At 41.6% G+C, this 20798-nt stretch overlaps 1 protein-coding gene and 1 long non-coding RNA gene across 4 annotated transcripts in view; one reads left to right on the forward strand and one right to left on the reverse strand.

Annotated features, from left to right (window-relative positions):
* The window catches only part of HLCS (holocarboxylase synthetase), a 940243-nt gene that overhangs the window by 728499 nt on the left and 190946 nt on the right, over positions 1 to 20798 (forward strand). For all 3 annotated transcript variants that reach the window (XM_078656875.1, XM_078656873.1, XM_078656874.1), the window contains exon 7: positions 8855 to 8922. In XM_078656875.1, coding sequence (XP_078513001.1) covers positions 8855 to 8922 — 68 coding nt within the window. The remainder of the gene's footprint in view (positions 1 to 8854; positions 8923 to 20798) is intronic.
* LOC144772502 (uncharacterized) lies at positions 721 to 15763 on the reverse strand. The gene is made up of 2 exons (XR_013599768.1): positions 15655 to 15763; positions 721 to 936 (listed from the first exon to the last, which is right to left on the reverse strand). It is a non-coding gene; the product is annotated as an uncharacterized LOC144772502 (long non-coding RNA).

The following is a 20798-nucleotide window of genomic DNA, read 5'->3' on the forward strand; positions in this document are numbered from 1 at the left end:
CAGAGCACTTCAGTTTCCACAGAAACATAAAGGAATTCAACAATTCGTATATAACCTACCTGAACAGAAGCATCTCCATCCACCAATAACCCAGAAACCTCCAGTCTTCAGGACTCATACTCTCCAACATCCCACGCATACACAGAACCAGAGCAGGAGGACGGGCGTTCTCCTACATCGCTCCTAAAGTGTGGCACAACCTCTCACTCCACATCAGAACCTCTTCCTCTCTAGAATTTCTCAAGAAGCTGAAGACCTACCTGGCTTTTCAATTAGCAACCTACATAGGCATGGTTGGGCACATAAATATAAAATATTTGGTTTGTTCTGTTGGCTTTGCAGGAAAACCATTTTTTACAGCAACATCCTGTGCTTTAATCAGATCACTTTTATAGGTTCTGATTTTTTTTTTTATATTTTCTATGGGCATGCATGTATGGCTTGCATCTATCTTCCTTGGGTGGTACGCCTGAATTCACTCACTGTGGAAATAAATCTGGTCCGTTGTTTAAACCGGATTTTCTGGTTTTGTGTACATCAGGCTCACACATTTGGTTCATTATCTTTCACTTACCTTCGCTCCCACAGTAGGGCAGAAGTAAGGAAGGGGGCATCCGATCATGTATACTGTAACTTGTACAGCAAGCAGGTACACTCAGCTGGGGATGCTACCCCGTGAAGAGCGATGCTTAAAATGTATGTGTAAAATTCTTAATAAAATACTTTGAAATATTTTTTTATTTTTTTTTAAAGATGAAGAGTAATGTTTGCTTGGTAGCATTTTCTGTTCTGAAGTTGAGCACAACTAAAAGAAAAGCTTCATTTTCGTTTTTAAGTCTTATGAACAAACCCGAATCTTTTCACTCGCTTAGTCGCCTTGTTTCCCAACTTGGCAAGCTTCCAGTGTGCATCTTGCCTTTCGTTTTCCAAGGAGCCCTAAACACACAAAAATGAAATGTTCTTTATTAGTTTAGGCAAAACGTGCGATCGTGAGTAAACAGAATCTAACATGTATGCCCTTTACTCGATCTTTAATGTAGTGTTTGCTTTTTAGGCACAATCATATGTTTGATTGAAGAGCAGGAACAAATTACTGTGCTGCAATTATGGCAGAAATCCACTTTGGAAGAGAATCTATGATGTGTTTTAGAAGTTATTAAGACTGAATATTCCACAAAACGTTTTGCTGTCGTAAATTATACTTACAACAGTTTGATTCAGAGTTCAATCCTAATCTACAAACTCCAGAACCGAGTACAGATCTGGCCAGAATGTGTAGGTCTACTATCTCTTATGCACGAAGTTAGTTCTCTACCAATATGTCTATGAAATAGGCGCATGCAGCTCTGCACTTTAGGGTAAATGTGCGAGTGGTTAGACAATAGGTAATATTCACTAGAAAGAGGGAGAAGTAAAAGGAAAATAAATTAGGGTCTCCAGGAGGGACACACAGCCGGTTCAAATTCACTAAAGTCACACCCACATCCACTCCAATAGCACCACAGTCCCAACAAACTCAAAACTATTCCAGCTAAGTCTTTGAGTGATGCAGACGTGACCACTCACAGACACTGCAAGGGAATTCCATACAAATCAGTGGAGACGGGGAATAACATTACCAGCACAAAGATCCACACAAAAAATAATAATAAATTAAAGGAAAAGATAATAGGCATATAACTTTAGATATTGTAGACACCTATGCAAATCAAATTGTAAAATATGTAAAAAGTGTTGACCAAATAGAGATTTATGGGAATAAACAGATCCCATTTTACTGGAGATTTCCTGAGACACCATATACAAGTCACTTTTGGTTTGGAAAATGTAGCATTCCTCCCTTACATATTTGTCGATGATGCATATTGGGTTGCTCCTTCTACTTGTAACATCATTGAACCTGGTTGAACTTTGTTAAGTGCAAAGACAATGCGGCACATGCATCAAGCATTTTTCCGGTCACAAACAGGGCGATTCGCAGAATCTGCCCGTTTGTGAATGGAAAAAGGCCTTTTCTGACGCATGTACCCTTTTGTATTCGCAATTTAGGGAATCACAATTTTTGCAATTACCGAAATTGCGAATGCATTTAGGGAATCGCAATGTGCGATTCCCTAATGCCGATGCATGTAGCCTTTCCTAAATGCAAACTGTGCCTTATGAAACGCTAATTACCATCAACTTCACGTTGATAGTAATTTGCCCATGCTTTGAAAAATGCATAAAAACGACTTTTTCAAAGTGGCATGTAGCGCCCACAGGCCCTTTAGGGCATGTGTGTGCTGCACATGTTTGCATTTGCATCTTTTTTTTTAGGTGCTTCAGGGGGGCCATAGGCGCCCCCCTCCACCCTTCCGGCAACCTTGGTTTTGCATTCGCAATTTGTGATTATCAATTTGGTTATCGCAAATTACGAATTCATTACCATTCATTTCTACGGGCCTGTAGGCCTATAGGAATGAATGGAGTCACATTAGCTAATAGCGATTCCCTATTTACAGAACCGCTATTAGCTAATGTTAAGAAATCACATTCGTTTTTGTGATTCCTATAGGCATTTGCAATTACCAAATAGCAATAGAAATTCCTTATTAATCACTATTTGGTAATCACAAATTCAGATGTTGATGCATGTGCCAGTATATTATAAAATCCCAAAAAAGAGATGTTTAAAAAAATTGTTAAATACATAAAATATGAATAACAAAATGTATGTAAAAGATTAATTATATTTTTGCATACGTTGTAGACCCCCTATACAAATCTAATTGGAAAAAAAGTAACAATAAAATAAATGTCATAACTGAATGGATCGCAGACAACTATACAAATCATATTACGTTGCCACAACGCATGAACTTAATTAGAAAATTGCAAATATGTACATTGTTAATGAACTATGAACACTGTCCTCTCACATCTAACACTCCTCTACACACACTCACAGACACACTTTATACACTGCTTATTTCAAGCATACATACATACAAAATGACGTAAGCTGAAGCCGATGTCTGACATCCAGAAACTATTTCAGCACAAGGTGAAGAGGGCAGAGCCCAGGGTGCTCCTTTTGGGAATGTTTGTTATTTTCATCAGGTGGCAACTGTTTCCTTATTCGTTTCAATTAATAGTTTCATATAACATAGGTGGAGATCTCTGCCTATGCTATGTAGAACTATATTTGTCGCAATTATGCCTAAAATACATGAGTAAAAGTACTTTGCAGTTGTATTTTGAATTTTACTTAGTCTCATCCCTTCATTTAAGGACAATATATGTGTCAATCCTAGGTTGCCTAATAACATTTTTGTGGAGACTTGCGCCTAAGCTCAGATGTAAATTTACGTGGAAAATTTGGCCTGTAGATGTGCCTTAGTGATTTGGGCCTATAATCTCACTTCCTTGAAAAACTGAAAATACACTTCCGTCTTCAAAAATGATAATAGTATACCATGTTCTACAATTGTAGAGGAGGTGAGAACTGGCACTCATTTTTTGGGGCAGAGCTTATTTCTCGTCATCAGAATTTGACACCGGGCAAAAAAAGAGAAAGGCAAAAATGGGAGAAGGAGAAAGTGAAAGATAGGGAAACTGCAGCAAATGGAGCAAGCGAGGATGGAACAGACCCTTCAACAGGAGACACAGAGACAGGGAGTGTAGGGTGGTGGACGAAAGAGTCTTAAGCATACAGTAAAAACAAGACCAGGGAGCCTCAGTGTTTGACAGCACCAGTGGTGGATGTCTAATTAAAACTCTGGAACCTCACACATATTGCTTTACAAATTTAGCGCTGAATATAACAATGCCCATAATTATTGGAATACATATAAGTTTTAAAAAACAATGATTTAAAAAAAAATAATACCTGTAGGTCCTGTTAGAGGGACAAATTAATCTTCTGTCATGTCATCATACTAAATGTTTTTACTTTGACCCACTATAGCATAAATGTTCTTTAGCTTTTGCTGCAGATGGTATTAATCGGTCTAATTTTGTGTACTAAAGAAATTAATTTGCCTTTTTCCGTGAGAAAGGGCGCATGCCCGAAACGCGTCGGTGTGATAGACTAATGGTGGAGTTTGCCAAATAAAGAAGAGCTACTTACAATTCCCGAGTGCGGCGTTTTAACTTTGCAAAAAAAGATTTCTGGACCTGTGGTTGGTCCCTCGCTCGCACCCGCTGCAGAGCGCTCCAGCGGTAATCACCATTGTTTTGCCATATATATATATATATATATATATATATATTTATATTTCCACATTAATAAGACTTCTCAACACTTTAGAACAATCTTCCTATGCATAATGATCTTTTTTGTTGTCAGTATGTATATATAATCCTAAATTTAAAAAGAGTGCACATCAACATGAACTTTGCTGGCACAGTATGGAGCCAACTGCCCATTTATGGAAAGAGTTCGCAAGGTTTGCCTTTTCTGTTTCTGAACTCTGCTATCTGAAAATAATGAATTACCTCAGAGAAATATCAGTTTAAATGAATTAACATTACCAACATTTGTTGTTAATGGGATCAGCTCTATTGGTCCCTCCTGGTTTTCTAACATAAGTCATCCTAATGACCTAGCAGCAAAGCAACATTCTCATTCTGCATTAATAGCCACATCCTTATATTAAAAAGCCCTTTATTTTAGATTAAGAGAAGCTATTTAAAATCTGAGTTTAGAGTTTCTACTGTGCATTTCCTCCCATATAATTAATTGTGGAATGTCTGCTGATATGTGAAAGGTTTGAAGTAGCACAAAGACGCTTCTCTTTAAGGAAGATGTTTTTAACATTGACTATTTGAATTTTTTTATAAAGGGGCTTTCACGAGGGAGGTTGTGATGTTGTTGTAAAGTGTAATTTTTTTAAGCTGTATGTGCAGAATACCCGTTGAAATATAATCTTCAGTTCTAAGAAGCTGTAGGTTTATTCACTGTTATTAAATCGTAATTAGATCCCCCGAGAAGGAGTGCCTTTAAATAAAACCTTTACTGCTCCTCGCTTGATTTCCTGGTAATCAGAGACATCTGTTTATGCTGCGCTCATAAATAATCCTGCCAGACGTTTGTCAAATGTGGAAGCAAGTGACAGGTCCTCAGTGTGACATTGAGATGGAGCTGTCAGTGTGAGCCCTCAAGTGATGTTGCAATAATTGTAAACTGCTGCCATTGTGTGCCTGGCATTTTGAGTTATGTCTTTACGGGATTGTTCACATGGTGATGATTTTACAGATAACACCATGTTAAGGAGAGGAACATTTGTAGGTGGGAAAAAAACGTGGACCTTGGTCGCCTTTATTGGTGATCATAACATTGAGCACAGTGTGGAGGTAGAAAATATGAGCAACACGTGTGGAAGGGAGCAAGGCACAGAAGCGGGTCACTGGGTTCCACTATCACTGTTGCATTCCTCCAAAATGTGCATCTGGTTTATCTAGCCATATTGCTATAAAATATGCATGCTCGATTTACTGCAGTTTGTTATGTTTGGTACAATGTGGCATCTCTTGTTTTTGTATCTCAGTGTGGTACCTACCTGAATGGAGCTGTGCAGTTTCTATAAAATAGGTCGTAATAATGCATGTGCATAATAATAAGAACGTGCAGTCTCATCAGTTTAAGGCACCCATTTCTTTTGTCTGAATTAACCATTCAATATATGTATGATTAAAACATTGCTTTCCTTGTTGCATTATATGTGGCTTGATAGTGAAAAACAAGTCTGCTAATATTCGTGTGGCCTATTCAGCCTGATTTTATTTCAGTGTATTGATTTAATTCCTTGTATTCTGGTTCTGGGTAAACACATATTTACAGTAACTACAGATAACAAAACACTAAGGCATAAAACATTTATTCATACGTGCAGAGCCACAAACCCGAAAAATCCCTGCAATTTAGCACTTATGTCATACAACACACACAGTAGCTCACACTGCCCACCATGTTTTGTTCTTGACGATAGACTTTTTTTTTTTTTTTATTCAACTGCTTTTGGCAATGTGATTTACTGAGCATGGTGGGCAGCAGGACTTAAGGTATACATTTATTTCAGTGAAATTCCGCTTTTTTAATGTACTGTATTCACCTACTGTGTACGTGTTGCTTGTTGAATGCGACCTTCAGGTATGCACAGCAGTGATCTCTTTTTTTGTATTTTTTTTTAATGTTTTTGGGGATTCACAAACCGTGCTCCCGGCTACACGGTTGCCTACATTGTTTCTTGGTTAATCAAACCTGGTTACATGTTTCTTGAACTCTGCAAATAAAAGCCCCTTTTTCTTAATAGCAGGAGGCCGGTCCCTTTGGACCATCCCCTCTTGAGCTTGGGGTTCCGGGCATGCTCCTTCTGACCTCTTTTGGCTCTTTCTTAATGTTTTATTTGTACACATCCTGTACTGGTGGCTGCAAGAACAAAATTGTATTTTGAGTCTGACAGTTTGAGGCCTCAACACCTAACATATATAAAAGTGTTAACCATTTCAAACCCACCTGGCACCTCTTTAGAAAGCAAATATCTCACAAATGATTAAACTAATTTAATGCAACTCATGAAAAGCCACCTTGTTAGTAGAGTTCTACAGTCATGCCAAGCTTGGCATAACTCCGTTTAGCACTTTTTGCTGTAGCAATGAGCAGAATTTCCTGAGGAATCCTTTTTTTGTAGATCTCCTCCCTTTGGGACCGTTTTCCTCCCTTATGAAACTGCATGAAAATTGGCATGCTGAACCAGAGATGCATACAGTAAGCAAGAGCAAGTCTTGTGCAGATCTAGCCGTTAGCGCCAGAGTAGTAGGCAAATCAAAAAATACAATTCCATTGAAATTGTGGCTGAACCATAACTACGCAGTAACCACGTCTTGCTTTTTTCAAATATATGTAAATGGTTCAAACGTGCATAAAACAAATGCCACAACTCATCCCCGCCCACAATGTTGCCTCTTGATAGCTTGCCTGTTTTGAGCCAGAACCTTAACACAGTTGTTAGCTGTTGTTGTTATCAGTGAATTTATTGTATTATATTGTATAATATATATCTAATTTCCAACCCCGGCTGAATACAACCTTTGGGTTAGGCAGGCTTGCCATGGGTGCACTATACCCACATATGAAGCTTGCCCTTTCTGTATCTTTTTTGGGGATCCACTGAGTCTCTGTACCGTGGATCCCAGCCACCATTTTAGTTACTGGATTTCTGCTCATCCCAAAAGGATCTGCAGATGCTGTGACTCATTTAATTTTTGTTTATTTTGTCTCCGCGGGGTGGAGTGTCCTTTGAGGGTCCATATGGCTTTACATTTTGTGTTCAGGATCCAGGAACTGTGTCCTGTTTCCAGAAATGTCCACTGCAAGAGACTTTTTTCTCTTATGGCAGCCCCATATATCACCCGGATCCAAAAGGGATAATTGGAGAAAAAGCCTCTGGTTAAAAATCGGATTTTTTCAAATTAATTTCTAGATTTTCAAAGGATATGCGATTATTCCCAAATGGCACAGTTATGCTAAGTGTTAACTCTTTAAAGCCCACTCTGCCACCTTTTTAAACACTTATATCTCCAAACCTACTGAACCAAACTAACAAAAGCACTTGACAAGAGCAAATGTTCCTCTGGGAGCTAAAATGGAAACACACATCGTTCCCCCTCACCCTTGCTTTTCATTTTTTCCCAAGGTAAGATCTGCACGAAAAGTGGCGTGCCAGACCTTAGGTGGACCTATGCCAAGCGAATTGGTTACCAGATTTCATGCAAATCTGTCCATTGGGTCAAAAGTTATAGGAAATCAAAAATGGCTTTTGAGTGGGAAGTATGGCACAACCATAACTACAGAGCGGCGACTGCCCTTTCACAAACCTCGTGTGCTTCCATGACCTGGAACTCTGCCCCTGCAAAAAGACCTGAAACACTGACTATTCTGTCACCACTTCTAGGAGTAAGTTCTCTCACACTCACTCAATTCCCAGGGTGTTGACGTTTTCAGAAATCTTGGTAAAAACGGATGCAGTTGTATATATGCCTTTATTCTTTTTTTCTGTAATTATTTTTATTTCATGCCCTTCATGGCATTTATTGCTTCGGTTTTATGTACACCTACTTTTTAAAACATCAGAAACCATATGGGCTGTTGTGAGCTATGTAAAAAAATAACACTGTGTTTACAAACAAAAATTCAAAATAAAAATCCTGGGATCAAGCTGTGACTTTTTTATGTTGACAGTGTTAGTGGGTATTTAGCACAGCATTTTCCAATTACTTGCCTCTTGTGCAGTGATGTAAATGGCACTTTGATAGAACAAAAGCTATTGTAATTTGCAAACTCCTCATCTCCCTTGCCACTCATCAGCAGGTTCCTTCCCTCGCTTAGCTGCCGGTGTTGCACCTTGTTATTTTAACACCTGGAAGTTCAGGGGCCACAGACAGATTATTAATTGAGTGAATTTGTGAAATCCACTGGGCTTCCTTGTGTTGAAAATGCGTTGCATCCGTTTTGTGACCTTCCATCACACAACAGCCAAGCGTGTCGACATTTTATGTGCAAGGGAATGGTTATAAGAAGGCCTTGGCTTGGAGCAGAATACAGCTGGGAGTCTAGTCAAAGCCGGGCTCTGTTCACAAGGGCCCCGTGAGGATTCACCTTTGGAAAGACTTTAGAAGAGTACCCAACATAAACCCATTGCGAAATTGCAGCTCTTGTGCTGGCCTCTTTTTTCTTAAACATCTCCTAGAACAAAGCTTTTTTTTATAATCTAAAAAAAAAGTTTTTCTTTTATTTTCAGATTTTGTGCAAGAACTTTTATTGCTTCTTTCCCCTTTCTTCCTGGCTGATCAATCTCCCGCTTCTGATTTGCAGGTTGATGTTCGATTTACCACAGGAAATGGGGTTAATTGCCATCGCGGCCCGACAAAGCCAAGGCAAAGGTCAGTTGTGAAGTAAGATTGGAGAACAGGCGTGAGTAACATGAGGAGACTCTGTAAATATTGTACTCTACACCTGGAAGGATATCCTGTGCTTGCCCCCTCCTGGCCACCGTAGCTAAGCCTGGAGGTAGTTTGTGAATACACTTTACTAGATTGTTGTGTAGTTTATAAGGAGACAAGTGTTGCTGTAAGTTGCTTCTGTCTGTGCGCGCTCTGCTCTCGGGGCCTGCATATTCATGAGCGGTTTCCTTACTTTGAAAAGCAAACATGGTCTGTCCACCCGCGCATGGAAGCCCCCAGCAGCAAAGTCCGCCTTGCATGACCAAGTACTTTCCCCTGAACTCACAATCCGGAGTACAGTTTATCTGAGTGTTTTGGATTGAATGATTGTAGGGGTGTACAAAGAACCTTTTTGTTTATTTGTCTCTGCAACCTTCACAAAGCTGCATGGAAGGTCTGCAAATAATCGGCGACGCTTTTAAACATGAAAATCTTGACTTTTTGTAATACTTCATACCACGTACTAACTTATTTAAAAAGATCAAAATGGTCCTGCATGAGATATGCTTCACGGAAAACAATTTTGTTCGCCTATAAGTAAAGTCGTTTTGCATAGAAAATATGCAAAAGAGACGAACTTGCTGAAAACCCCAGCAAGCATTTCACAACCCCTCTTCATTCGATACAAATATTATCTATCGCCAGGTGGTGAAAGTCATGTTATTTATTCAGATACAAACGCCACAGAGCAGAAGGGGACTCCGGCAACTTCACGGGGTTCCCGAACTGCTGAAACCTTTCCCTTGAAAATAATTGCAGCCCTTTTATAAGTAGCACCATACTAGGCTTTTTATTTAAATGGTGCACAAGGTTATTACAGATGTATTATGGATTATCAGAAACATCACTTTATGCCTTGATTTTGTTAAGCGTTTGCTGCGTGGCGTGTAAGCATGCGTCTCCTCCTAATCGAGAGGCGCGTTCCCTCCGCCGATCACCTTCCCCGTTTGTGCACACGTTGATTGACAAGGTGAGGCTGTGCGCGCGCGCACGCGTTTTGTGTCAAGGTGAACCCGTGCACACACGCCTTGGTTGCCCACCTGAGCCTGGGTGTGCAGACGCGTTGTTTGATAGGGTGAGGTTGGAACACATAAGCCTCATCTGTTCAAACACATATGTCAGGAAAGGGGCGCTCTTCGAAGCTACCGCAGTGTGCGGGCTCTGGACACTTGGGCTGAACTAGATTCTTGGAAACCAAAGCCTGGTGTTATACAATATCCTGCTAACTGGCAGGAATAGCAGGGCCATGTGCCGCCTCTGTGTATTCTCTGAAACTGTATCAGCTGTTCTCCCACACAGGATGCATAACTTCAGTCACTGGTCCTCCTGTGCGCGACTCAATTAGCTCCACAATGTCTATTTTGTTTTGGAAAGCAGTAGAATTGGTTTGAAAATTGTATTAATGTTTAATAACTTGTCTCCTCCCCTCCCCCTTTGAAAAATATTTTTCGGTTAGGAGAAAGGTGTGAGGCCCTTATCAATCCGCTCATCAGCTCATGGATGTGTGGGTGGGTGTATGGATGGATGAAGCAGCTGTGTCCACTTCACTACAAGGCATAGGTTTGCTTCCCTTTCTGCTGTCTCCCACTCATCAGGAGAGGGTTGTAAGGATGGGTAGATGTATTTTTGGATGGATCGATGGATGATGCGAGACTGAGCTGAAAGGCCTAGGCATGCCCCATCCTCCCTCCCACCTACTCATCAGGACATGGTAGTTGGATGAGCGGTGTGAGCCTGAACTGAAAAACATAGTGTGTGCCCCTTATCCCTTCCACTCATCGGGGCAGGGATGGATCGATGCATAGATAGTGTGAGACTGAGATGAAAGGCATAGGTGTGAGCCCCTTCACAATCCTGCACATCCGGGCAAGGATGGATGGATGGATGGGGTGATGCTGTGCACACTGCACTGAAAGGCATGAGGTTGCCTCCCTTGCTGCTGTCTCCCACTCATCAGTACAGGGATGGATGGATGCATAGATAGTGTGAGACTGAGATGAAAGACATAGGTGTGAGCCCCTTCACAATCCTGCACATCCGGGCAAGGATGGATGGATGGATGGGGTGATGCTGTGCACACTGCACTGAAACGCATGAGGTTGCCTCCCTTGCTGCTGTCTCCCACTCATCAGTACTGGGATGGATGGATACATAGATAGTGTGAGACTGAGATGAAAGACATAGGTGTGAGTCCCTTCACAATCCTGCACATCCGGGCAGGGATGGATGGATGGATGGATGGATGGGGTGATGCTGTGCACACTGCACTGAAAGGCATGAGGTTGCCTCCCTTGCTGCTGTCTCCCACTCATCAGTACAGGGATGGATGGATGCATAGATAGTGTGAGACTGAGATGAAAGACATAGGTGTGAGCCCCTTCACAATCCTGCACACCCGGGCAAGGATGGATGGATGGATGGGGTGATGCTGTGCACACTGCACTGAAAGGCATGAGGTTGCCTCCCTTGCTGCTGTCTCCCACTCATCAGTACTGGGATGGATGGATACATAGATAGTGTGAGACTGAGATGAAAGACATAGGTGTGAGTCCCTTCACAATCCTGCACATCCGGGCAGGGATGGATGGATGGATGGGGTGATGCTGTGCACACTGTACTGAAAGGCATGAGGTTGCCTCCCTTGCTGCTGTCTCCCACTCATCAGTACTGGGATGGATGGATACATAGATAGTGTGAGACTGAGATGAAAGACATAGGTGGGAGTCCCTTCACAATTCTGCACATCCGTGCAGGGATGGATGGGTTGATGCTGTGCACACTGCACTGAAAGGCATGAGGTTGCCTCCCTTGCTGCTGTATCCCACTCATCAGTACAGGGATGGATGGATGCATAGATAGTGTGAGACTGAGATGAAAGACATAGGTGTGAGTCCCTTCACAATCCTGCACATCCGGGCAGGGATGGATGGATGGATGGATGGGGTGATGCTGTGCATACTGCACTGAAAGGCATGAGGTTGCCTCCCTTGCTGCTGTCTCCCACTCATCAGTACTGGGATGGATGGATACATAGATAGTGTGAGACTGAGATGAAAGACATAGGTGTGAGCCCCTTCACAATCCTGCACATCCGGGCAGGGATGGATGGATGGATGGGGTGATGCTGTGCACACTGTACTGAAAGGCATGAGGTTGCCTCCCTTGCTGCTGTCTCCCACTCATCAGTACTGGGATGGATGGATACATAGATAGTGTGAGACTGAGATGAAAGACATAGGTGGGAGTCCCTTCACAATCCTGCACATCCGTGCAGGGATGGATGGATGGGTTGATGCTGTGCACACTGCACTGAAAGGCATGAGGTTGCTTCCCTTGTTGCTGTATCCCACTCATCAGTACAGGGATGGATGGATGCATAGATAGTGTGAGACTGAGATGAAAGGCATAGGTGTGAGCCCCTTCACAATCCTGCACATCCGGGCAAGGATGGATGGATGGATGGGGTGATGCTGTGCACACTGCACTGAAAGGCATGAGGTTGCCTCCCTTGTTGCTGTCTCCCACTCATCAGTACAAGGATGGATGGATACATAGATAGTGTGAGACTGAGATGAAAGACATAGGTGTGAGTCCCTTCACAATCCTGCACATCCGGGCAGGGATGGATGGATGGATGGGGTGATGCTGTGCACACTGTACTGAGAGGCATGAGGTTGCCTCCCTTGCTGCTGTCTCCCACTCATCAGTACTGGGATGGATAGATACATAGATAGTGTGAGACTGAGATGAAAGACATAGGTGGGAGTCCCTTCACAATCCTGCACATCCGGGCAGGGATGGATGGATGGGTTGATGCTGTGCACACTGCACTGAAAGGCATGAGTTTGCCTCCCTTGTTGCTGTCTCCCACTCATCAGTACAGGGATGGATGGATGCATAGATAGTATGAGACTGAGATGAAAGGCATAGGTGTGAGCCCCTTCATAATCCTGCACATCCGGGCAGGGATGGATGGATGGATGAGTTGATGCTGTGCACACTGCACTGAAAGGCATGAGGTTGCCTCCCTGGTTGCTGGCTCCCACTCATCAGTACAGGGATGAATGGATACATAGATAGTGTGAGACTGAGATGAAAGACATAGGTGTGAGTCCCTTCACAATCCTGCACATCCGGGCAGGCATGGATGGATGGATGGGGTGATGCTGTGCACACTGCACTGAAAGGCATGAGGTTGCTTCCCTTGTTGCTGTATCCCACTCATCTGTACAGGGATGGATGGATGCATAGATAGTGTGAGACTGAGATGAAAGGCATAGGTGTGAGCCCCTTCATAATCCTGCACATCCGGGCAGGGATGGATGGATGGGTTGATGCTGTGCACACTGCACTTAAAGGCATGAGGTTGCCTCCCTTGTTGCTGTCTCCCACTCATCAGTACAGGGAAGGATGGATGCATAGATAGTGTGAGACTGAGATGAAAGGCACAGGTGCGAGTCCCTTCAGAATCCTACTCATCCGGGCAGGGATGGAATGGATGAATCGATGCTGTGCACACTGCACTGAAAGGCATAAGGTTGCCTCCCTTGTTGCTGTTTCCCACTCATCAGTACAGGGATGGATGGATCAGCAGTTTGAGACTGCACTGAAATACATAAGAGGCAGCACGGGGCTGTGTTTCCCACTTTTTGTGGATTGACCAACAACGAAAGGCTTTAAGCTAGATTCACGTAGCCTGTTGGACCGTATACCATATATAAATTATGGTCTGACATGACGGTGAGTTACAACATTTTGCCTTACTCATCAAACTATTTGAATTCGGAGTATTACTTAGGTCTGTTGGAATGGACAGGCGAACTTCATTGATAATTATAACAAACTATTTTCCTTACTGCGTATGTTTGTGTATATTTTTCACAAAGTGTAAAATAGGAATACCCGGGAAAAACAGTTGAAATCTTTTTCAATTGTTTTTATTTTAGAGTTAATAGCACAGAACAGACAACGTCCACATATAGATGGTATACAGCTCTGCGTCATCTCATTTAACATAGTAAAGAGACCACTCAATGCATTAAAGTTGTCAGAAGATAGACATCCCACCCAGCCGTCTCTCCCCTTCTTGGTTAGTAGAATATCACAATATTTGAGACCCTTGTCTTTTCAAGCGCCTTCCTAACATAGTGTTTTATTTATTTTTTAACATTTCAACTTATTTTCTTCTCAGTTTAAAACATTTTCTATAACACCCCTCCAGTGCTTTCAGCATCGCTTACGTACACCTTGCTCTTCCTGAAGATTGTCTCAAAGTACATTGGGTTTGGCCGTCATTTAATACATTTGACAGTCTAATAAAGCGATTTGTGCATTCTTTTTAGAATCGGAATCTTGAAAAGAAACACTGGTGGGTCTCGACCTTGCGTGGACACAATGCAGAGCTAGTGGGTACGTGTCCAAATATCCAACATGGGGAGCGCTTTATCACTGCATGTAGTGTACATGCTGCGTTCTGATTGGTTGAGTGTTCCTTACTTAGTGTGACATTTACGTTTATGGTGTTTTGGGAACGCGCAACCCTCTGGCCAAGACTGTTTTATTAGGGCCAATCTCCTGAGACCATTGTTGTATCTGTGGGATAGATCAGGGTTTCTCTGTACGCACATTTGTATAAGGGTTACGTGTTCGAATCCCCCACCAACTGTAATCTGTCAATTAGTTGCTTCAGCCTAGGTCGCAGGGCCTGCCTGACCAAGTATTTATGAATTGGGCTTGAAGGGGAGGTCATATCGTGTTAATTAAGCAATGGAGATGCGACTGTGTTATTATATATATATATATATATATAGAGAGAGAGAGAGATAGATAGATAGATAGATAGATATATATATATATATATATATATATATATATACATAGTTTGGTGTATATCGACATCGTCTTTATCAATATTATCACCTTGCTCTCCCTGGTGCAAATTGGGTTGTAGAAACCTGTTGGAAATAAGTTTGCAGATGTCTGTGAGCACTTGTTAGACCTGATTCACAAAGTGATTTGTACAATTAAGCTTCACTTAAAATCACAAATGGCACGATTTTCCACTGCAAGGAAGTCTCAAAAGACTATTTTGCAGTCTGCTCGTGCCTAGGATTACACCACAAGCATGTAATTCAGCCCTTGAGTGAATCCCACTCAACTGTTGGCGAGTAGGCATTCCAAGATGGGATCTGCAAGTTTGTGAACTCCCACTAACACATGCATTGATTATCGACACACTCCTCTCTGCTTTTCCACCCAAGGAACTGTCAGCATATTAGTGTGTACCTGTCCAGGATGGGAAGGTGATGAGAACACATTAACAAACTCGCCTCTATGTGCTTTTCATGATGAAGGTCCTGCAAAAGATCCTGACGCTTATCCCTAGTTTTTCCAGCCATTGTTAACCGAGTCCCTTATTATAAGTAGACTGGATTACTGCAATGCTTGGTTTGTGGGTCTTTCTTTCTTCTTGTTTCACAGATTATAATTTATACTGAATGATGCCACCAGACGTATCCTGGATACTCCTAAATATGCCAGGATCTTGAGCCACCTTAACAGCCTTCCCGGTCCGTAGGAGTTGCATTTTCAGAGCCCTTTGTGTTTGCCACCAAGCTCTTCATGCTTACCCTCACACTAGCTGAGTGTCCCAGATGGTCTGTAGATACTCACCGTCTATATCACTTCGTTCATCCTTCTCTATGTTGTTACCATCCCATTGTTTCACAGAACGCGGGAGGGAGGTTGCTCTTTTTCTGCCATTACTGCTGAGGCTTGGAACGGCCTCCAATTTGGAATTCATGCTGAAAAAAACATCAATGTATTCTGTAAACACTTGTAAACCCAGCTTTGTCAACAGTAGTGAGTGCCTTTCTGTCCTAAAGTTTCAGCAGAAGGACACTTCTGCGTATTTACACGCTATTTCAAATTAACACCCACAAATTTGTGTGAATGCAAGGCATGTGTTGTCTCCGCTCCGACCCCCGCCCCCTCCCCCCACCACCAAAGAAGAAAACAAATGCTATTGCACAAAAGTGATGGCGTGTCAGCCGGCATGAGATTGTACACCACGTACAATAAACTGGTGGAAATACTAAAGACACATGTACAGAAAGAGGAGGGGAGAGGAGTTGGCCTGACAGCTAGGGTGGTCGACCTCCAATCTGAGGAACTGGGTTGGAGTCTCTGCAATGAGTCTGACGCTGAACATCCTGTGATTCTGGGCAAATCACTTAATCTCCCTGTGCCTAACAAAAATGAATGTGTCCTCATGTAATGCAACTGGTGCTATGTAAAGCGCTCTGATACCCGATTCGAGTCAAGTTCGCGCTATATAAAACTCTGTTAAATACATAAATAAAAATTGTAATTCATGAAACTTTCCTTGAAGCACAGAAGAAAAGCTGTGACTACCGCAACTTTCAAGCAGGATCCTTGAAAAGATCTGAAGTTCAGAAAGTAGAACATTTGCACCCATATGAGGTTGTACACCGGTGGCTACAAATTTATAACATACTTAGGACCAGAAACTTCGGACTGAGCAGCCGATCACCACACGTCTTCCCTGACCGCATCTCAGGGGACAGTCATAATGTACAATATGGAAAACGCTGCATGTGATCAGTTTATGAATGTGTTTGAAAATTTCGGCACTCCTGAGTCACACACTTAGCCGTTGTGAGTCTGGAATAACTGACATCTATTTAGCAGATGTAGGGCTGACTTCAAATTCCTCCCCAGACCAACGGATTTTACAAAAATAATAAAAAAAGCAGTTGACCAACACTGCTTGAAGTTCCTTGCTTGGAAAGGGCTTCCGCTTTAGCCCATGATTCTCGGTTGCCCCTCATGAAATGAATGCCCCTAAACCCCTAAAATATATCAGGTTCCAGAAACTTTTGTAACTGACACTGCTGGCATTTCATACGTTGTGCCCTTCACCTTGATCGCCTCGTGGAAAACCCGTGCCTCTGAGGTCTGAAAAGAACAAAGCAACCTGGCCAGCTTCGTCGCCATCCTTTCCTTTGAGTGGTTTCTACCATTTAATCTCCTTCCTACAGTTGCAGCAGCTAAAGTTGGCTTGAAATGTGTTTGTTTAAGGGAGCGGTGTCAGCTGCTGTGTGCAGATCTGCTAAGCTCTGTACATTGTGGGATAAAGGAACACGCATGCTATTTTTAAAAGCAAACTGAGCACTCGGTGCTGCTGTGAGAATCCAGCCACTGCCTTCAATCTGACTGCAGTGTTGAGGAGTCATTCATCACAGGCACCTTCCATCTGGCAGCAGGCACAGCAGCCGAGCAATCACGCTTCTCCCTCAAAACCACTCATTTCATGCTCCATTTAATACAAAATTCAGCTTTGTTGTAATTTTCCTATTACTTAATTATGAAGTTGTTTTTACTCCATGTTGCTTAAAAACTCATTACTTTTCCGTTTAATTTTGGGAAGAACACGTTAGCCAAAAAAGTGAGCAGGGAACGTTGAATGAAGATATTCATAAAATTAATAATGTTATTTTAAAAGATAAAATATAAGCACTGAGTGATTCCAGAGCAGCTCTCACCTTTCTCCACGTTTCATTCCCCCACCTCGTGTGACACAAATGCATACCTGTACTGGTGGGATGAGAAATAACCTTTGTTTTGCGCTGGGGAGAGGGGGAGGAGTCTACCTCATAACCCCTCCTCACCGCCTGTTAACCTGTTCCTGCACCCTCTGCCATAATTAATATATTAACATTAACTATTTTGAGACTTAGGACCTTATTTAGAGCTTGCCTTGCGCATTATATTGTATGTATGATACTTGTAATAAGCCACGTTTGTGATGAAGTAACCCTTTTTCCAGACTCTAAAACAGGCCCTTAATCAATTGTTGAATGAAACTGCTCCTACTAAATAACAATTCTTTTTCCCAGGGAACTCTCTTATCAGTACCCTAATGAATCAGATCCATTCTTAACCTCCCAAGTTAGTAAAATTCTAGAAATGTGACATCTGCTGATACTTCTTTAAAATCATAGCTTTACCAAATTATGCCTTCTTAAATGGAAACACTTTATGGTATGGAAAGGTTATTGTACACATCTGCAATAACTAATGCGTGTCAGTAGAGATATTGTTTATTTTAAACAGTATTTTTGTCTTTAAAAAAAAAAAAAAAAAAAGTGTGGTTTGGGCAAAGTAAACGCGGGGCCCATTGCCAATTCTATAAGTGACCAGACGTGGCTTCCAAAGTTTAATTTCTCTTAAGTTCTAAATGTTGAGGCTTGTTTTTTTCGTGATCATAAAATGCTTCAGAAAAAAATGCAATTAGTGTTTTTCGGATGCTTCAATTAAAGTTACTTTAAATGGAAATTTCCAAAAGCCTAATTCCAGATAGAATCAAACATAAAATAACATATTTCTCAAATGCGGCTCGCACGCCCTCCCAAGCCATTTTGGTAGATGCATTGAGGTCAGTGAATTGTAATTACTGTTAGTAGATGTAGCTGTCAAGAACTTGTGCTGGAATTCTGTTTGTACGTGTTTGCCACTCATCAGAGAAAAGTATTCTTTTGTTTGTGAGTGCTGAGATGCAGCTTTAAGTAGGTGAGGTGAAATACCAGACAAGGCCTTTAAACATTTCATAGGTGTGTTTCATACACTGATCACGTGGATCAGTCCTCCCAAGACATTCTGGTACATGCAGTTCTTTCACTGTCTCTCTATTTGTCGATCTCCATGTTGAGGTCATTCTCATGATGGGTTCGTCGTCGCCAGTGTAACATTCAAGATATTGACTCCTACACGATCGATAGATGGTAGCTGAAAGTATGAGTTTATTGGAGAAAACCTCATCCATAACAAGCCAGAAGCAACTGAGCAACGTTTTTTAATACTTATTTATTGAAGTTATCCGACTATATTGTACAGTTCTTTTATAAGCGTACATTGTTACATGTACATCATTATATCAGTAACCGTTGTAACTCGGCTAATTATGACCGGACACAATGAACCATCTGAAAAAATATAATCCTGTACCGATCTGTATACAGGTGTGTTCTTATGTAGGAGGAAGAAAAGACCCCAGCAGTATTTTCCCCCTGAATAACTTTGAGCTGCATCATGAAGTCTTGCTTAATATAGCTAACTGTATGTTGTTGTTGCTATAGAAATCCTATATGTATCTACACCTTTTGCTCTGTTTCCTCCCACTGTGCGAGATGGACTTCCATTAGTTTTCCAGTCGTGTCCTTATGGGAGACAGTCATCAGCATGTGTTTGAAGAATGCGTCTTTCTGTATTTTTTGTGTATTTTGTGCTTTAAATCATTGAAAATGCTTAGGCTGTGGTCCCTGGCTTCAAGTAATAACTCAGTGGGGTCCCCAGGTTTGAGTAATGATTATATGAGGGTCCAGAGAAATCAAAAGGTTAAAAATCACTGTCCTAGATAATCTGCGTGATACTGGTGCACCCACATTGCTGTGGTCGGCGCTGACCTCAAGAAGTAGGAGGGAATGTATCCCTAGAGACAAGATTCAATACGGCATTTGAAATACAGCCAGTAAGAAAGGATTGACACAAAAAGGGAGTTTGAGATCAGAAATTTTGAAGAAAAAATCCCAACGTTTATTAAATTCAAAGTGGAATACAGAAAATAGAAACAATGCAAATGCAGCAGTAATCGAATTAAATCAGTACTAATACATAGAAATCAATTGCCATGAATAATGTAATAATAAGCGAAATGTGGAACTATGGAATACGTTCCAGCAAATCAGTAGAGAACCGAATAGCCACCCTAGTAGAAATCCAAAGCCTCAATGGCTCACTTCTAAATCTGAGGGTTTATGTAGCCAATTTTAGCATAGAAAATGATGAAAACTGCAACGCCAGCATGGTGTGGGCAAAAGTATAATATTTAAAAAATCATACCACAGTATTCTAAAACGTCTCTCAACCCTACCTTATTAGCATTAAACCACTACATAAATATTGATTCATCCCTTCGCAGGTGTCAGAACGAACTAGTTGGATAAACAACAGAAAACAATTGTGAATAAATGCAATACAGTGTGCTAGCAGGCAGAGCTTTGGAAAGTGGAAAAAGGCTTCTTCTTCCAGTTCTTCGAGAACAATCTGTCACACAGTGCTCTTCTTGCTGTGTGTAGTGTCAAGTGAGAAGTATAAAAACACAATGAACATAATGATGCAGCAGCCATTTGAAAAAGATGGAGTCGAGACCTAACTGAAGCCTAGTTAGCGCCAGCCAGATAAACACATTAAGCACATCATAACAATTTAGTTTCAATTGCAAAATCTCTATATTATTGAACATATATGAATTCAATACCTTCCTCAGAACTCCCTCTCTGATGATTACATCGTCACTAAATCCCAAGCTATTTATAATTCAGTATGCAACTTTTTCTTTAATTCTATCATAAATCTGTGCTTTGATGTCTTCCAACTCGATCTGTTCACATTTCCTCTTAGATGCTGTCATCTTCTTCTTACACCCCCAATTTAGTCCTATTTCAATACATTTATTTAAAGACAATATAACAATTTCACAAATTATCTCAATAGTTATAGGGGTTAAAATATTATGAAGCATAGCCCCAAAGCTATCAAACCATTCACCAACCTTTCTAAAAACCCTTCCCAATCTCACCAAACCAGGAACCAACTGATTGCCACAAACCATGCTCCTTTCACTTCATGAGTTATTAGTCACATTGCTTACATAGGGATTATTAAGCTTCCTGTTATCCAGAACGAAGTACTGCACTCTTGTACTCCCAAAACCCAACAGACTTCGCCCTCCTGGG

The sequence above is a fragment of the Lissotriton helveticus genome, chromosome 8, assembly GCF_964261635.1.
Source record: "Lissotriton helveticus chromosome 8, aLisHel1.1, whole genome shotgun sequence".
NCBI lineage: Eukaryota > Metazoa > Chordata > Amphibia > Caudata > Salamandridae > Lissotriton > Lissotriton helveticus.